Here is a 17,436-nt window from a genome sequence, read left to right on the forward strand (position 1 = left end):
AAAGATAAATAGAGAACGTCCAACCAAAATGCCACAGTTTGTGGGGGATATTGCAAATGCCACTGTGTCCTCTATTAGTCAAACACACCAAAGCAGATGGAGCTAGCTTCCCCTTTATAGCGGCCAAACATTGGAACCCCCTGGCCCCATCACTCAGAGCAGAACCCTCCCACGGAGCCTTCTGCAAAGCACTCAAAACATGGCTATTCAAGTAAGAGCAATATGTATGGTGTACTCTCTCATGCTCATTCTAATGATAACGGTGTATATGCCTAGATTCCTCTATTGCCATGTAACATGTGCCTAAGATTCCGCCATGATGCCCATGGGCTGCTGCATGCTTTATGAACAAATAAAATAAAAAATAAATTTAGCAAACATGTAGCCATCCGAACCACGGTGCTCCAGAATCGTATGGCTCTAGACATTGTTCTGGCCTCACAAGGAGGCACCTGTGCAATCATGAAGAATGAGATCTACCTTTATACCAAGTTTCTTCAGCAATATTGCTGACAGCGTCACTCACATTCGCCACACTGTAAGGCTCCAGAATAGGCCGGAGGCTTCCTGGACCATTGGGTCTTGGATTGCGCATCTATTGGGACACCTGTCAACATCTATTGGTTAGATTTTACTTATAGCACTAGTTATAATCCTAAATTTGTCCTGTCGGACGATGGTTTATAAGTCTTTAATATCTGCTATTCAACACCTGTTCTGAAGTTTTTCAAAGTGCCCAGATGCTTTGTCATGCTACTGAACACAATTTTATATGATATGCCAGGGTGTCAGGTTTGTTTCCCTAGAGTTTTTTGTAATGAGACGGGAGTGAAGGTCTCATAGGAGGGGACTGTGGGAGAAAGTTTGAGATTGTGAATTGTATGTACTTTCCTTGCATATTACTGCATTATAACGTTGAGCAGATACTGCAAACTGCCATGTTTAAACTACTGTTTCTTGCTTGTGCGTGTCGAGACTTTACTGTGCATGTCTTTGCAATGGAGGCTCTTCGCCTAGCATGTAGGAATGCTAGACTTCACATCTCTTGTATCTGACGTGTATCCTTTTGGCATATGTTGAGTGTGTTTCAGGCTCCCGCTTTCTTAGGACATAAGTTCTCGCATGCATCAGAGCATGTGGGAATCTTTGAGGAGTATATTTCACCTTCACTTAATGTATTAAGTTATGCTGTCCTCTCTGATAACACTAACATGAAAGAACGCAACTGCTATCAAAGGTCTGTATAGTGGGGCATGTTCCCTGCATATAAAAATGTTGCAGTACGAATCCTTGCCCTATCCGGTCCACCCTATCCATTGAAACGCATGTGTTCCTTTCAGTATAAAAAAACGGTGCACGGAGGGAGGGGGTGCTCACTTGTGCCAAAGTCTCTTGCTGCTATTGGTTTTGCTTTTGTTATTGCTTTTTATGAATACATTTTTCACCAATCTACCAGAATCGGGAGTGGTAATTTTGTTTCACCACAATCTACGGCAGCACTGCCGTAACAGGGGCCCCGCAGCCCACGCGGTGCGGGCCACCAGCACATGTCCTGGGAGGGGCCCCCACGTGTAGAAAAATCTTTTTTTTCTTTTTGAATTCCCTCTGCATTTATAAAGAAATTTCTGTAACAGAAATAATTTCTTTATGAAGTCAGTGTGACTTCAAAAAGAAATGATGGGCCTCATTACGGGTTTGGCGGCAACTGTGCCATTGCTACCAGCAGGTTGCCGCCAGACCCGTAATGATTTACCACGCCCAACTTCCCGGATTACAACCCCGGCGGTCTGGGAAGTCAGGCGCCGCCAAATGGTAAATGCCCATTTCCATAAAGTCCTATCAGACTCTATGGGAATGGGGACCATAGAAGCACCGGCAACCGCCCGCAGAGCTGTAATATGCCGGCCCGAAACAACAGTGCCAGTGAGTTTACCAGCACTGTTTAGAGTCGGCATAGTTGTAATGAGGCCCAATTTCTTTTTTAAGTGTTAGGACTCCCCTCAACCCCATGATGTGTGCGTGTGTGAGTGTATGTTGAAAGGGTTCACACTTAAATGTATAGGTGGCTGCCTGTGCGAGTGTATGGTGATAGGGTGCGCACTTAAATGTATGGGTGGGAGCCTGGTTGTGTGCCTGCATGGTGAAAGGGTGCACACGTAATTTTATGGATGGCTGCCAAGGTGTGCCAGTATGGTGAAAGAATGCACACTTAAATGTATGGATGGCTGGGTGTGCGTGTGTGTATATGGTGAATGGTGTGTGTGCTTGCGTTCAGGGGCAAAACAAAACCTACATTTCGGTGACTAACCCTTCAAATGTTGGAAGGGGTGCCAACTTCATGGCCGGTGGGGGGGGGGCAAATTTATTTGTTTGGGTCATCTAATTTCTTTATGCATTTTTATGAGACTATTCTAGTGCAGCTTCAATGTTACAAGCAGTTAACTCTCTCCTTTAAGGTTTAAAGCACCCACTTATGGACTGTTGTGAGAATGAGTGGTCTCCTGTTCCCTCTCTACCCTTCCAATCACTCCCCTGGCATGCAAGTATTAAACCCACATCACGATTTCAATTGCCTAAAAAATTTGGCATGTGAATGCAGGTACTAACAGTGAATTGCTTTATGTTAGTAATTGGTGGGTTCTTGTTAACAGAGAAACCCAGGTGCCGTTTAACATCTGTCTCCTTTTCTGTCTAGCAACTGCTCTGAAGGTCAGCCAGGTCTGGTCAACATAGCCCAACATTTCAGGGGGGAAGGGGAGTGCTGAATCCCAGTCAACTCAATGGTGTTGCACCAATACTTGTGTTTAATGCCTGGATTACTTATTGGTAATCTTAATTACTCCTAGCCCTATTCTTCCTCGTCCCAGTGTGTATGAGACAGTACTTGTGTATAAGGCACTCTGCCTCATACACAAGTACTGGGATGAGGTAGAGTTACATGGAAGTAATGCTTGATTTAGCTACCTGTAATCTTCATTACTCCTAGTCCCACTCTTCCTCATCCCAGTACTTACCTATGAGGCAAGGAGCCTCAACTGTAAGCTCTGGGGCAAGGAAGAGGGAAGTGGAGGTAATTCTGGGCCAAGGAGCTGATTTTGGAGGTTGGGGTGGGAGGGAGAGGGGATGAGCGGGGGGGGAGTAGGATTATACAACAAATTATAATGGCTGTCCATGTCCAGGATAAGCAGGCATGATATGTGGTATTAGTGGCTAGAGAGGCATTTTGGTGCAGCCAGTCTAGTCATTCCTCAGTTTGGTATGACTTTTTTTTAATGGGGCATTTATGATAAAGCAGTCCTGCTAAGTGAATTACCTGGCTAGACTGCCATTTGGGTGCTGCCAGTCAGCCGTTTCTTAATGCAGCATTGTATATTTTTCTGTGCATCTGTGATCAAATGATATGATCACAATCATTTATAACGTACCTGCACACAAGTGTTTCTAGGCGCGACAAGACAAGGGATGGAAGATAGAGGGAGGACAAGACAAACGATCTTACTAGGCCTTGTGTCATTCAGATCGTGCAGGAGAGGGGAAAAACAGGACAGCAATGCTCTGAGTAAGTGCTGTCAGGGCAGCACAGCTCTGGGTAGTGCAAGGAGAACCAGGGACTGTAGGGTTACAGTTACAGCCCCTAAGTGCATGGTAGGACCAGAGGCAGTGCAAGGGTGACTGATCAAGAAAGAGTCTTGGCTCAGTGAGACTCTGAGGGTAGCCAAGCAACCAGTCGGTACAGCAGACAGGTAGGTCAGGTAGGCCAGCAGGGGAGGGAGAGAGAGAAAGCAGAGGAGAAGAGGAAAGTTTTGAGCTGCTTCCAGAACTTCAGGTGGTCTGCTAAAGCTTGAGAGGGGCAGGGAGGCTATTACAGAGGGAGGCACCTGTAGAGGAGAGATCTACCCCCCACTCTCTTCCTGGAGAAGCGTCTAACCCTTAGAGAGTTGTAGGTAGCTGAGCGAAGGGCTTGAGAAGAAAGATATTTTGGAAGAGAGTGTTGGATGTAGTGCGGGCCCGGGCCCAGAAAGCCTTGTGGACAATGCAAAGGGTCTTGAACTTGATACTTGCAGCAACTGGGAGCCAGTGGAGAGATTTCAGGGCTGGAGAGATACGATGCCTGTGCTTGAGGCCAAGGATAAGTCTTGCAGTCCTTTTCTGGATTAGTTGCAGGGGCTGGATAGTAGAGGAAGGCAGATTGAGAAAGAGGCTGTTGCAGTAGTCCAGTCTAGAGAGAACCAGGGCTCTGCAGACAGTGAGCTTCTGGGGGAAAGTGAGAAATCGAAAAGTCCCTTTGAGGAGGAGAAGCTGGTAGTGGGACTTCTTGGCAACGTCTGAGATGTGAGGAGAGAAAGAGAGTGGAGTCAAAGATGACACCAGTGTTGTTTGCCTCACAGGAAGGCGAAGGAAGAGGGCCCAAGGCGGGCGGGCATAGTGAGAGGAAAGCAGGGGCAGGAGTCCAAATGAGAAGGATCTCCAGCTTACTGACATTAAGGCAGAGATAGTTGGAGGCACACCAATCCTGAATAACGGATAGACATTTGGCAATGAGCGAGAGGAGAGGAGTCCGAGGGGAGCCTGAAGGAAAGCGGAGTGTCATCCACATAACACTGAAAGTTAGAGGAGAATGTAGAGATTAGGTAGGTCAAAGGGGCCACATAGAGGTGTAAAACCAGAGTGAGAGGATGGAGCGGGGAGAAAGGGACCAAGTTGGACCTGGGAGGGGCAGTCCAATAGGTAGGAGGTCAGCCACTCAAGGGCCTGATCCGTGATGCCCAGGTTCTCATGGAGTCGTTTGATCAGGATGGCATGGTTGACCGTGTCGAAAGCACAGTGAAGATCAAGGAGGATTAGGACAGAAGGAATGCTGGAATCAAGGTTAGAGAGCAGAACTTCACAGGTGTTCAGGACAGCAGTTTCCGCGTCTCTGGCACTGAAGCCAGACTGATGGTCATGGAGACAACCAACAGATTCCGTGTGGAGAGTAAGCTGGGAGATGGCCAGCTTTTTCAACAGTTTGCCCAGGAAAGGGGTGATGGAGATTGGGCGATAGTTCGGCAGAAAGCTTCTTGAGGAGTGGCTGCATAAGGGAGTGCTTAACAGGAGAGGGGAAAGCGTGATTACAGAAATTGGTCAAGGCTGGAGCAAGGGTGTCAGTATGGTTCTTGATGGTTCTGGTGGAGCAGGAGAGCACCCGTTTGGATGACACTTTCATAGATTGGAATTGTCTAGAAACCTCGTCAGGTGTTGTCAGAGAGAAAGAGGAGAAAGGAGGAAGAGAGGTAGAGATGGCCAAAAGGGGGCCGAGAGAGGAAGAGGAAGAGGAGATGGAGGACAGGATGTCCTGAGTTTTAGCATAGCAGTGAGATGACAGAGCCATACAGAGGGCCTGGGAGGGAACAGGAGATGTAAAGACCTCAACAGGATGACCAGTTCTTTTCAGATTTTAAAGAGTTTGGGCGTGTTGTTAGAGGCCACAGAGACACAGGCTTGAATGTGTGTTCTATTCTTGATGAGTGTTATTGCTTCGACTGCCATTTTGGTGTAACCAGTCTAGATATGTCTAAATGTGGCCTGGCAAGCTTTACTATATTGTTATTACATGTCGCCACTGGTCTACCTTGTGCAGCCAGTTGGACATGTTTTCAATGTGACATGGCATTTTTAATAGGAAAGTTTTAATGTTCCTGTGCTCTGTTGGTGACTTGCATCTATTGGATTGGTGTTACCCTACAAAACAATTGCAAACACTCTGGCTTTTTAGCCAATTTTTCTCAGACAGTGCGCTGTATGTTATATTAAAACACATATGTATATCTTTCTCCTAGTGCAGTGTGTGGCATATCCGTTCAGCAGCACGTTTGTGCGTATTGCGCAAGTGTGATAATCTAGGCTGGCCCAGAGTGTGGCGCGACCCTTGATTTGTTGCTGAGTTGGGGGCCCCCTCAGCATGGCTCACGGGGGGGCCCCACATCTTGTGTTACTCCACTGTACAGCAGTGGTGGATATGTATGCAAAAAATAAATTGGATTCATAAAAACCTAACTGTTAAAATGGTCTTTGCCATTCCTTGGTTTCAGAAATCCCTTCGTATAACAGCTTTTGCAGATGGCCTCATCACGAGTTGGGCGGTAACTATTAGCGCCGGATCACGGGTTTGGTGGAAGGGTTATTGCCCATTCACCATTGGGCCCATTCGGGAATTCCGCAGTCCCCATTGGGCCCAATGGATAAAATTCGTGCTATTACCGGCGGCGGATTTCACGCCGGCGGTAATTGCACCGAAAATCTGCAATTTTGCCACGGATTTCCCCCCAGCTCAGAGCTGGGAGGGAAATCCGCCAAAGCCATGATCTGGCGGACCCTTAAATGCGGCAGTAATAGCGCTACCGCCGCATTTAAGGGTTACCGTCAGACTCGTGATGAGGCCCAAAGTTGTGTGTTTGTGCAATGAGTCCTGGCATTTAGTAATGTCCAGTTGACAAGTCCGCCTCATTTTCCTGGTAATAACGTTCCATGTTATGCTCAACCATTTCAGATTAGAGGAAAGAAGGACGTTGTGTTGACCATTCACAATAATGCGCCATAGTCTCACCTCACACTTAAGAATTATAAAAGAACACTGTTCACTGAAGGAGTGCAGGGTGTTTCAGTTGACCAGTAAATCTCATACAAAGGACACCCTGCCTCGCCCCCAAATGAGTGTAAAGGTAGAAAAGAAGGATCTACACATGCAAATCAGAAATACACATGGTTTATCCCTTTGCCAACCAGCTGTTAAGATCGGAGAGCAAGTCCTAGAGACCAGTAAATTAGGTCTCCATCACTTATAACAGAATGGGTGAAGGGCATGGCTGGGTGCTTGTTGGTGAAGAGCACACTTGTGTCTTCTCCCACTGCACCTTCTGGAATCGTGCCCACCCTCTGCTCTGGCTGCACATTTCTTAAATGTTTCCCCAGAACTCCAACATAAAAGACGAGCACACCAAGCCAGACCAACCCAATGCACCAAAACATTTTACCCCGAACCTAGATTGACAGTCTGCCCCTGCATACACCAAATGTACAATGCCACCACGCTGTGCAAGATGTCATCAACATACTGCAATGGGCAATAGTACCCCATGAATGTAGGTGTAGGAGTGAGACTAATCAACTGCCAGGATTTTGGTTTTTGTAGCTTAGATCCTGGAGTACGTTTCCCTACATAAAAATACACAAAATGGTAACCCGTTGTAAGACACCTCACCTGTAGACCTTTCTTCTCTGTTCCAGATCACTCTGTCGTTGTTTTTGTAGTGCCACGTGAACATTGCTTGCAGAACTCAGCATAGCTGCTCAAACAAAAGGGAATATCAATATTTACAATAAAGAAAGCCAGAGCATAAAATACATATTAATAAAACTATTAATCCCAGTGGATATTGCCAGATTCCTTCCTTGCCAGTGATGCATAGAGAGCTCGAGTGGTCTATCCCAACACCAAAGATCTTTAATGATTACAATGATATGGCACTATTGATTGGGCCATGTGTTGGGGGGCTTCCAAATTGACAGGTCTAGGGAAAAAAACAGCTTTACTGAAGGTTGTCTATGGATCGCACCCACCACCTGAATAGTTGCTCTTCTACCACTAAGGATTGGGTTTGCTTAGTACAGCTAAAGTTTAACTACATAAAATGCTACATTTTAACTTGCCACTTAAAATAGTTACTCTCCAGATCAATCTTCCTTGTGGCCCTCCTTATATAGATGATACTTCACCTTGGCTAGCCTTGTGGGCTAAATCTTTGTTGTTCCTTTCATTTAAACTCACTACAAAGAAAGTGCAGACCATGAACTACTGTAGCACTGGTTTCTTTTGGGAAAGACCAGAACAGTTGACTTCCCTGATGAATTTAGATTATTTTTACTATCAGTTTACCAACATCACGGCCTTACCACACCCAAATCTTCACTTCATATGGCTGCCCAATTACCCTTCCCTGGCTGGCAAATCAGATCACGCTACTCAAATCTGACATACTTGACTTTCTTGGAAATACACATTTTTGTATACTGCAGTTTTAGTCTTTAAAAAAGATGGATACTCAAGGAATGTCTTGCATAATTCAAAGCATCTTTTGTTATCATTTTCCCACACTAAGGCACAATTTCTTTTGAAATGTTGCCAAATAAATTGAATAAGTATCCTGCAGCACCCATGAGCTTGTTGGAGGGGAGGAAGAGAGAGGATAGACTATCACCAGTCGTCATGGAAACTAAGCTCAATTTGTAATGATCTGATTTCCAACTTTGGTAATGGGCTGCCCTATCCTTACAGGATGTTGGCAGGGACAGCCAACTCTTCAACAGAATCTGAAGGAAAACGGTTAAGGATTTACCTAGATTGCTTGAGCGCTTTCAGATTAGATCATTGACGTGGTCATCAATAAGTCTCAATTAGGAACCGAACAATTTTTGAATACATGTTCTACAATGTAAAATTATACATTCCTTTTGTTGCTGACTGTAGAACTTTTAATGTTCTTTGCCAATGAATAGTCCTCGTGGAGTGTTATGTAGGCAGTTTTTATAACTAGTTTTAGTTACTGTATCATGGAATCACGCTCTGTGCTACTGATGGACTTTTTTTATGATACAACGATTCATGCAGCGTAATGCTTGCTTTTGCCTTTCCGCCTCCGCATAGTAGATGGTACCCATCACATTATTGGACATTTATCCATTTACTAGTCGGTTTACCAAAAGGAGACGTGAAGAGACATTAGCTATTCTATGATTTCTGCAGAAGTGCCTGCGAGCCTATGCGGTACCGAGCCTTTTAGTTCTTTGGTTCAGTACCTATTAATTCTTCCTACATTGCTTTCCCGCTGTACTATTTGATGTTTTGATAAGCTCACCTGTATTTGAGGTTTTTCTTGTTTTCTAAATTTGTTTGTATATCCACGTTAATACCAGAATAGCATGACTATTTATTGAAAGTATTGTCCATATTATTAACTTTATCAGAAAATGTGCCATTTATAGATATAACATTTATCATACTGATTTGTTATTCATCCCCCATTAAGGCCAACCCAGAATGTCACCGGGGACCCTTCCATTTACCATGCTAATTGAATTGTGACCACCACTTATTTTGGCGATTGTTTGCCTTATTTAATTGCATCACCATTGGTGGAGATCATAAAGTTTAGGGATTGTGCAATCACCCTCTGTTATCACCATAAGCTCTTCATTATTCCACATTAATTCTCTTGACAAACCTAAAACCTGCATTATTATCTCATTAGTGGGTAAACTCCCAGGAGGTTCATAAACATCAATTATCATGATGGACATGAATCACCCATTATCATAATGCCTGTCAATATATGTTGGTTGCACCCTGCTAAATTATATTCTTTAAATGTGTATTTCCAACCGCTATCACAAGGCCACAGGACACCCTACCGTTGTATGTTTCACATTTCTGGTGTGTCTAGAGGAAGATCAATGTAGGTGCATTACCAGGTTTCCTGTAATAATTTCATATCATGATCCTTAAATTGATCATACCCATCTGTCCTGTGTGTGTATACCTATGACCTCTGGTGTGGTGTTCCTAAAGAAAGGTTTTAGGTTTGCAGGTTTTGGGCTGGGATTTGTTACTGTTGTGCGGTCAATGCTCTAGGAAGCCATCCAAAAGTATTGACAGACTCATTTACTAAAGGATTTTCCCCATAGCATTTGGCCATAAAATATGGCTGCCTTTTGCTGAGCTCACAAGCTTGATTTTTTCAAAAGGCATCATAGGCCTCATTTCACAAGGTTTATGATTAACATTTCATTAATAAATTTCGCAGTCATTTTCAAAAGAATTTGTTGCATCAGGGTCATAATGTGGGGAGATGAACAGTTTACCTGCGTTACAAAGCATCTTGAGTCTGGTGCATGCTCAATGTAGTCAATGCCTGTACTTAAAAAACCACACTTCAGGGCGGCATTAAATCTAGAAGTGCCAAATGGTGCACTAGGACCGGACACAAACAGACCTTCAATTGTTTTTATCCATTATCCTATTATCCATCTTCATACAAGGCGTTTCTAAATCAATGGCAGAGGTTTCCAAAATGTGCACACTTAAAACTTAACCAAGAGAGGGAGGTTCTCAATAGCAATAGATTGTTTATATCAACAATAAAATGATTCTCCTCATTGGGATTTCACAATTGAGAAGACCGAGGTTTGGTTATACAATTATTCAGTCGACTCTAATGCAGGTGGGCCTTTTACTCTTTTTTCTTAACCATGTTAGGCATGTTACAAGTTGATTTGTAATAGTTAGATTCAGTCTCCTTACCAAAATACTAATTTGTATCAAATTTGACACCAAATGTTCTATTGGATGCTCTGTTTCTTTTTGGTGTCGACTTTAGGGTTTTTTCTTTTATACTCTGACTTGCGGTTTCGTGACAATTAAGCACAATAGGCCTAGATGGCATGCAGGACCAATACACATAGATAACATGCATGTACAGTGTGCACATACTGACCACACGCTAACATATTGGGGGTGCGATATCAGACAATTGAACCCTAGAGATAAGGTTCCATCAACAATTGAGTGACTGCAAATGTGGTCACATTTTTAAATTGCCCATTTAATCAGATGTTATATAAATCTGAAATTTTGTTCATTTAGGTTCACACCTGTATCTTTGTAGGTGTATGTCCCCTGTGGCACAGGCTACGGTGACAGCGCGCCCCTCTCTACAAATTACCAAGTTATTCGTTTTGGGAGCGTGATCAAACTGGGTCAGACATGAGTTATCCCGGGGTCTCAACCAAGACTTCACACAGGATTACATCTGAGCACTTGGGTGTCCCCTAGGATAAGCCTCTCTAGGCATGTAACACACTTGAGGATTGTTTGTAGTCTCCTTCAGGAAATCTAGGATTGTGGTCATCCACATCGCAACTTTAGAAACCCATTACATATATACATTCCAGCCTTGTAATTCATTGTGTTAAAAAAAGGAGTAGAAACCCCAAAAATGACATTTTTTGGCAGGGCAATGCAAGGCATTACCTGTCGCTTCTGCAAGCTCCAGTGTCAGGTAGCCTTCAATCCAGCGGTAACAGGGGAATCGGTACCTTGCTCCGCCAGGGGATGTCACAGTTACATACATGCAGTACCAATTGTCCTCAGGGAAGATGGAGAAGGGCTCCTTGTGGAGACGGATTAGCAGGATTTCCCCCAGATCACGCTCTTCTTTGATGTGGTACTCGTCCACCTGACCAATTAAAGAAAGGCTTTACATTACCATCTCATAAGGATTTGCATTGAGCACTCCAAGTTTTACCTTTTCTGTAGAATGAACACTAAACATTTTTTTTTTAAAAATGTCAAAATTTGTTGTAATCTGTTAACAATGTATAATTTGAGGGTCTATAATCCCCGGTTGACAAATATGCATTGGGATTGACTAGATCTGTTATGTTTGTAAAGTTATGGGGATTTCTAAAAGCTAACTGCTCCCAATACAAAGTGTGGCTGTTTTAAAATGTTGTTGCATTTGTTTATCTTTTTTATGATGTGGCAGTTCCGAAGCTATCATGCGTTCTTAGGAAATACAAGATACACATATGTTTCCTTCAAAATAAGGTAATTAGTTACCAATCTGGCAATAAAGTGGCAAAGTCCCTCAATCGAATGCAATTATGGCATATGGTGCGTTTGTCAAATTGCAAAGAATACATTCTTTCGAAGCTTTGAGAAATGCATGTGTTCTTTCTCTCCATTGCCTTGAAGCTTCCAACACAAAGGAGATCGTTTTCACTGGGGGAGCCAGTACCTTTATCAAATGGCTGGAAACAAGAGCTGGACCATTTCTCCCACATGAACATTCACAATTTATTTAAAAGGACTAACATTTAGGCCTTTTTCTCAGTCATCAACAGGTGGATGGATGCTATCCAAGTACCATTTTCATGTAATTTTCAGGAGATTTTGGGGATATAAAATTAATCTTGCTGTGACTCAGAGAACTTTAAGGGCCAGTTCAACTAGGTTTCTGGCTGATCTGAACATGTTCCAAATGTGAGCAGGTGGAAATTGAAATGAGGGATTTGCTTAATAATTTACATATTCATAATTGTTGTGCTTTTTACGGAAACGGCAGAAAGGTGACACATAGCCGTGCTACATGATACAGATTTGGTGGTCAGCTTATCTAATTCCCCATGCTTAGCAGAAACAGAAAATAAGTTTAATACGGCAGTTGCTAGTAAGATTATGAAATCGTCATACATAACTAGTTTTTGCCAAAAAGCTGAAAGGTGACCAAAGGGGCGATTACAAGTGGCAATTGCATATGTTGCTTCAGACCCCGAAACCAATCCGGACATGGAGGCTGGGTTTGGAGGAGAGAGAGAAGGGTAACTGTCCAATCCTAGTGGCAGGGATTATTGCAGGTTACCCCCAAGATTGTTGATTCTTTGGTAGCGTCATCGCTCCTATATAAGGGGGGCCGCACTAGGACAGGGGGGCAGAACAATGAGAGATACAGGAACAGACAGACCAGAGATAGACCATCAGGAAGGCTGCCGAAACTTGCCATCCGACATCTCTAAGGAGCCACCAGAGGAGATTGCTAGGAGTGCTTTTCTGAATCTTAAACACAGCCTTACTATGCAAGTAGAATCGAGCTCTAGCAACCAAAAGGTGGGAGAGTCTGCTTGCCTTAAATCCTTTCTCTTTATAGAGGGCGGGCGGGGACTGGCAAAACTAGATCCTTAGCCTATGTAGCCAAAAATATTAATTTAATTAATTCCCCATTTGGTTGAACACTAAGGGGTGAATTTTGTTAAAATTTCGAAATTAAGAAAAGCTCACATTCCAGTGTGTGCTGAAAACTACCCTATAAATTAATTGGGTAATCTTTGTTGTTCAGCTGACCCCGACTTCTTTAAGGAAGAGGGGGGTTTTGTTCTTAATCCAACCATTTTATCCAGCTTCCCCAACACAGGCCTTTTAGTGAGGGAGGTCCGATATCCAAAATTCCCCAAAGCATTCCAATTTTTCTGTCTGACTTCCCAACATAGACCAATTAAAAGGGGGGGGTCTGAAAAACAAACTGATAAATCCCCCTGTATTTACTTTAAACCAAACTTGTGGGCAAAATTATAATTGCCATATGTATTTTTACCAATCTTGAAATCCTACTGCTACCCTTTCAAGCCTGCAGGAACATCAAAAATCGAGCACTTTAAATAAGTGCCTTTTTTATTGATCAGTGTAATTATTTTGCATAGGGAAATTTGAAGAAAGTAAGAATTGTGTCCGTTTTCTTTAACTCGCTTTTGTGATTTATGCCGAGAGAAGTTGATTGTGTTGTACCACAGATAAAGTGGTGTTTTGATATTTGTGTCAATTTCCATTACTGTTAATTTGAATAAATAGCAATATATTTCCTGTACACCGGCCTGGTTCTTGGCTCATTGATAGCTCAGGGGAGAGGGATCAAGATGCCATGATGTGTCAGAGAGGGCTAAAAAAAGAATCAGTTCAGTTTGTTGCATAACCACATGAGTGGTGAGGGAAGGAACTCCCTGTGTTGAGGGTTACTTCTCAATAAAAAGTTACAGGAAGAAGTGGTTCAGGGCATGCTATACCATAGCAGGTGCTACGGAACATTCACTGGTTACCAGTGGAGGCCAAAGTTACGTTCAAGTTACTTTGTTTGGTTCACCAGGCTTTTTATGGCTCAGGAGCCTTATCTTTCTGAGATGTTTGTTTAATGTGTTCCCTCACCTAACCTTCGCTCGGCTAACTTTCTGCTTCTCTGTGTACTGCGGGTTTCAAGAAATACAGTCAGTGGTTAGGCTCTCAGTTCTCTGGAATTCATGTCCACTCTTTGTTGTTAATATACATTCATTTGGCTTTCAGGAAAAAGCTAAAGATGTCTCTTGTCTAAAAAGCTAGGAAGAGTACGCCTCTCATTCACTATGATCAACATTCTGCAGACTTTTTGATTCTTCAGCACCACGATACCTTCGGGTCATAGCTGCGCTCAACAAATTCTTCTTCCTGATCAGTGTGGGCAGTCCCATTTATCGTGAGCCTTGTCTGCGGAGCGCAGAGTCCTCGGCAGATGTCTGATCCGAAGCGAAGCCACAGCACCCAGCATGAAAGAAAATCGGTAAAAAGAGGTAAGGACTCTCCCGTCTACCGAGGCGACATCACAGCCCCCATGCAACTTTTGCATCATCCAATGGCAGGCCTCATAACTACTTCAAGTGCTTCTGACTGACTAACGAGATCTCTCCCACATCGGTCTTACTTGACCTACCTGTTTTAAATGTCAGTATTGGGGGTTGGGGGGAGGCCAGAAAGTCTGGACGCACACCTGTAGCACATGTCACGGGCAGGCAAGAAATGCCTGTATCCACCTCTCCTCCCCGTCAAGCACTACTTCAAGCACCGCATCCAGTCAGCAACCTACAAGCCTTACCTACCACTCACCAAGTCTCCGCCGTGGCGAGGAGTGTTCCTACCAAGACCGTCAAAGGACGTTCCTGGGTGGACTCTGACCTGGTTTGAGTGGAGGATTATAGGAGACGAGTCTATCGCCTTACCCAAGATGGCAGTCATGGACCAAATCAAACCACAAATGAGTAAAAACGCTGAGCAAGGGTTGAACCACACCCTTACAGAGATTTTGCTTAGATTGTATCTGCAGACAGGGACAGTCCATACGACATCAGAGGCGGTTCTTGACAGTGTTCTACTGAGGAAATAGACCGACCGGCAAAATTCCCAGAAACCTCTGGCAGTGTACTTCTCACGGCAATGGCCCAAGAACATGCGGACGCAGCGGCTGTTCCAGATACAGTTGCCCAAAAGCACGAGCAAAGTCTAAACAATCAAAAGTCATCCTCAAATACAGCCTCCTCAGTGTCAGACGCTCTGCAACCTGACATTGATCCTGTGCAAGACGAACAAAATGAACCAGTAACATCTATCGGGAGCAGCAATGATTGCTCAAATCCCAACTTCTAGAGATCCATCATAGAGGCATCAACGCCGAAAAAACCTCGGCTCACATCGAAGAGAATACCATACAAAAGAGGCAGGGGAAAGACAAGGGCCTGTGAACAGCGAAGATCTGGACTTCAGAGGCGAAGAAAAACATTGCAACCAAAATACCAAAGAAAAACCAACTTGGTGCAATTAAGAAAGCCAACCATGGCAAGAAACCTCTACCTAACCCACTGATCAAGCGCATTACTTAATATCTTCAAAGAACAATGTAAGCACAAACTGGACACAGAAGCAGAACTATCTGATGCAGAAATCTTGGAGGCAATTGACGTAACGCCACCAGTTAATAAGTTCAGGAAAACAGGAAAATTCGAGCAACCATAATGACTCCCTGCCAGCACTGGCCATTCAAAGTAGAACTTTAAGTCCTCCATCTATTGATCACCACCCTGCAACTCAGCAAACGGGCAGCAACACGAGGCCACCAAGTAACCAACTAGCCGAGAGGCGAGAAGACCTAAAACACTCAGGTGGCGAGGAACCAAAAGTATCCCAGACATACATGCCCAGTTACCAACCACGCTGGCGGCAAACCTAGCTTGTCAACCCCGTCAGGCTGCCAGTCCCCTTACCAGGAAGGAGTCTGAGGGCCAGATGAGTCATCAAGCATGGGCCAACATTCATTTTCAGCCACCAGAACTGGCCAGTATATTGACGGGTACATCTTACGAACCCACAGCCGGAACCCAAACAACGCAGGCGCAAAGTCACTGCCATCAACACAAATTCCAGGCGCAGAGGACAGTCACCTGGCTGCAACGTTAATGTCTTCTCTGTTAACAAATTAGTGTGCAGAGACCACTCGGACTACACTTAATAGAAGACTAATTGAAATACCTGCAGAACCACAATAAGATTCTCCAAATAAGAAAATGTACCTTCTGACAGTAATGTCAGCAATGACAATCGCTTTGGCCCTGTTTGGCAAGCTTTATGAAGCAATTAATGACTCAACCAAGGATAATACAACAACGCTTGCAACGATGCATTCTCAACTCATCTTTGTTGAGGGCTATATAACAGCCATACAGACTAAAAATGTCGAACAGCAGGCCCGATGGGATGCCAAACTTGCACGTCTAGAGGCCAAAATAAATGCCAAATCAGTGATCCAGCCGGATGCTGTAGACGGCATTGGAAAAGCCACACAGACACCCACTCAGAATTCTTTGGAATAGCTCCAATTTTCAACAAAACAGCTTTGAGAGCGACCTAAGCGACAAGTCCATCGAATAACTTGAGTCTACTGACCTCCCAACCTGTTAGGAAACATGACACAAAAGAAAAAGTGGCCTTACGACTGGCAGGCACAGGCTTGCCTGTGGTTAATAACACAAACATCTTACCAGCCCTATCTTCAGCTAAGACATTGTTATACCGATTCTACTTTACCAGTTGACCAACAAGTAATAACAGGGGTGACAAGATGATTTTAGATCTCACCACAATGCCTGGGTCAGCCACTGAACTTCTAGTTTCTGGGGCCCTAATGGACACAACGCAACACTGAGAGCTGATGGGCAACTGAAACAAAGTAGCTTGAAAGCCATTCCAGAAGGAGGTTCTGCTATCACAGGGAGGACTTCAGCAACCACCACCAAGGCCACTATCCAACTACCTCCCGACAGCTCCTCACACTCTAACCTCGCTACTGGTTAGCGGACGTTCGAGGCAAGTCAACATCTGGAGTGCATTCAACTGGCCTCCCAACCTCGACATCCGAGGTCTGCAATTTGGCAGATCACCAACAAGTGCAAAAACACCAGTCACCAGAAGCCTCTCAAGTGAATCAAATACGCCATTCACAGCTGAACAACATACAAGGAAAACTTGCATCTTCAAACTGGAACAATCTGGCAAAGACAGGTACATGGTACTAAATAGAAAATCGGTGCTTAGAATACTAGGTAAAATAGATAAGTTGTGATTATTAAGAACAGAAGACTTCATTTTAATTCCGCATCACAGAGCAAAAAGCGAAAGCTTATCTCCACATCAAAGCCACTGCTCTTCTAGACGTTCCGCCAGAAGTGTTCAATGACCTCAAACACGCCGGCTTTATTCTCTCTGAACTCTCAGGATCACACGAGGAGTACCGCAAAACGAAGCCCAGTGACACTGGCACGAAAAAGAGCCATTACATATCAAAAACTGAACTATACCACTATAACCAGTATGAGTCAAACAGGAGTCCCCGAGAGAAAAATTACCACAGTCTGATAGGTGGGGATCTACCAACTATTGTGCACGCAAGGAAAGTGAAAAGAAAAGCAGCGACAGACAAACACAAATGGAGTTCTAGCTTCCAAGCGACTAGGTCACTTCGGGACAAGTCAGTCTAAGAAAGGATCTACAAG

At 44.0% G+C, this 17,436-nt stretch overlaps 1 protein-coding gene across 2 annotated transcripts in view; it reads right to left on the reverse strand.

Moving 5' to 3' along the window:
* The window catches only part of LOC138568674 (polyunsaturated fatty acid lipoxygenase ALOX15B-like), a 245,032-nt gene that overhangs the window by 180,581 nt on the left and 47,015 nt on the right, over positions 1 to 17,436 (reverse strand). For both annotated transcript variants that reach the window (XM_069646459.1, XM_069646458.1), the window contains exons 2-3: positions 11,066 to 11,270; positions 7,241 to 7,325 (exon numbers count right to left, since the gene is read on the reverse strand). In XM_069646459.1, the coding sequence (XP_069502560.1) occupies positions 7,241 to 7,325; positions 11,066 to 11,270 (290 nt within the window). The remainder of the gene's footprint in view (positions 1 to 7,240; positions 7,326 to 11,065; positions 11,271 to 17,436) is intronic.

The sequence above is a fragment of the Ambystoma mexicanum genome, chromosome 1p, assembly GCF_040938575.1.
Source record: "Ambystoma mexicanum isolate Mex_15411 chromosome 1p, UKY_AmexF1_1, whole genome shotgun sequence".
Taxonomy (NCBI): Eukaryota; Metazoa; Chordata; class Amphibia; order Caudata; family Ambystomatidae; genus Ambystoma; species Ambystoma mexicanum.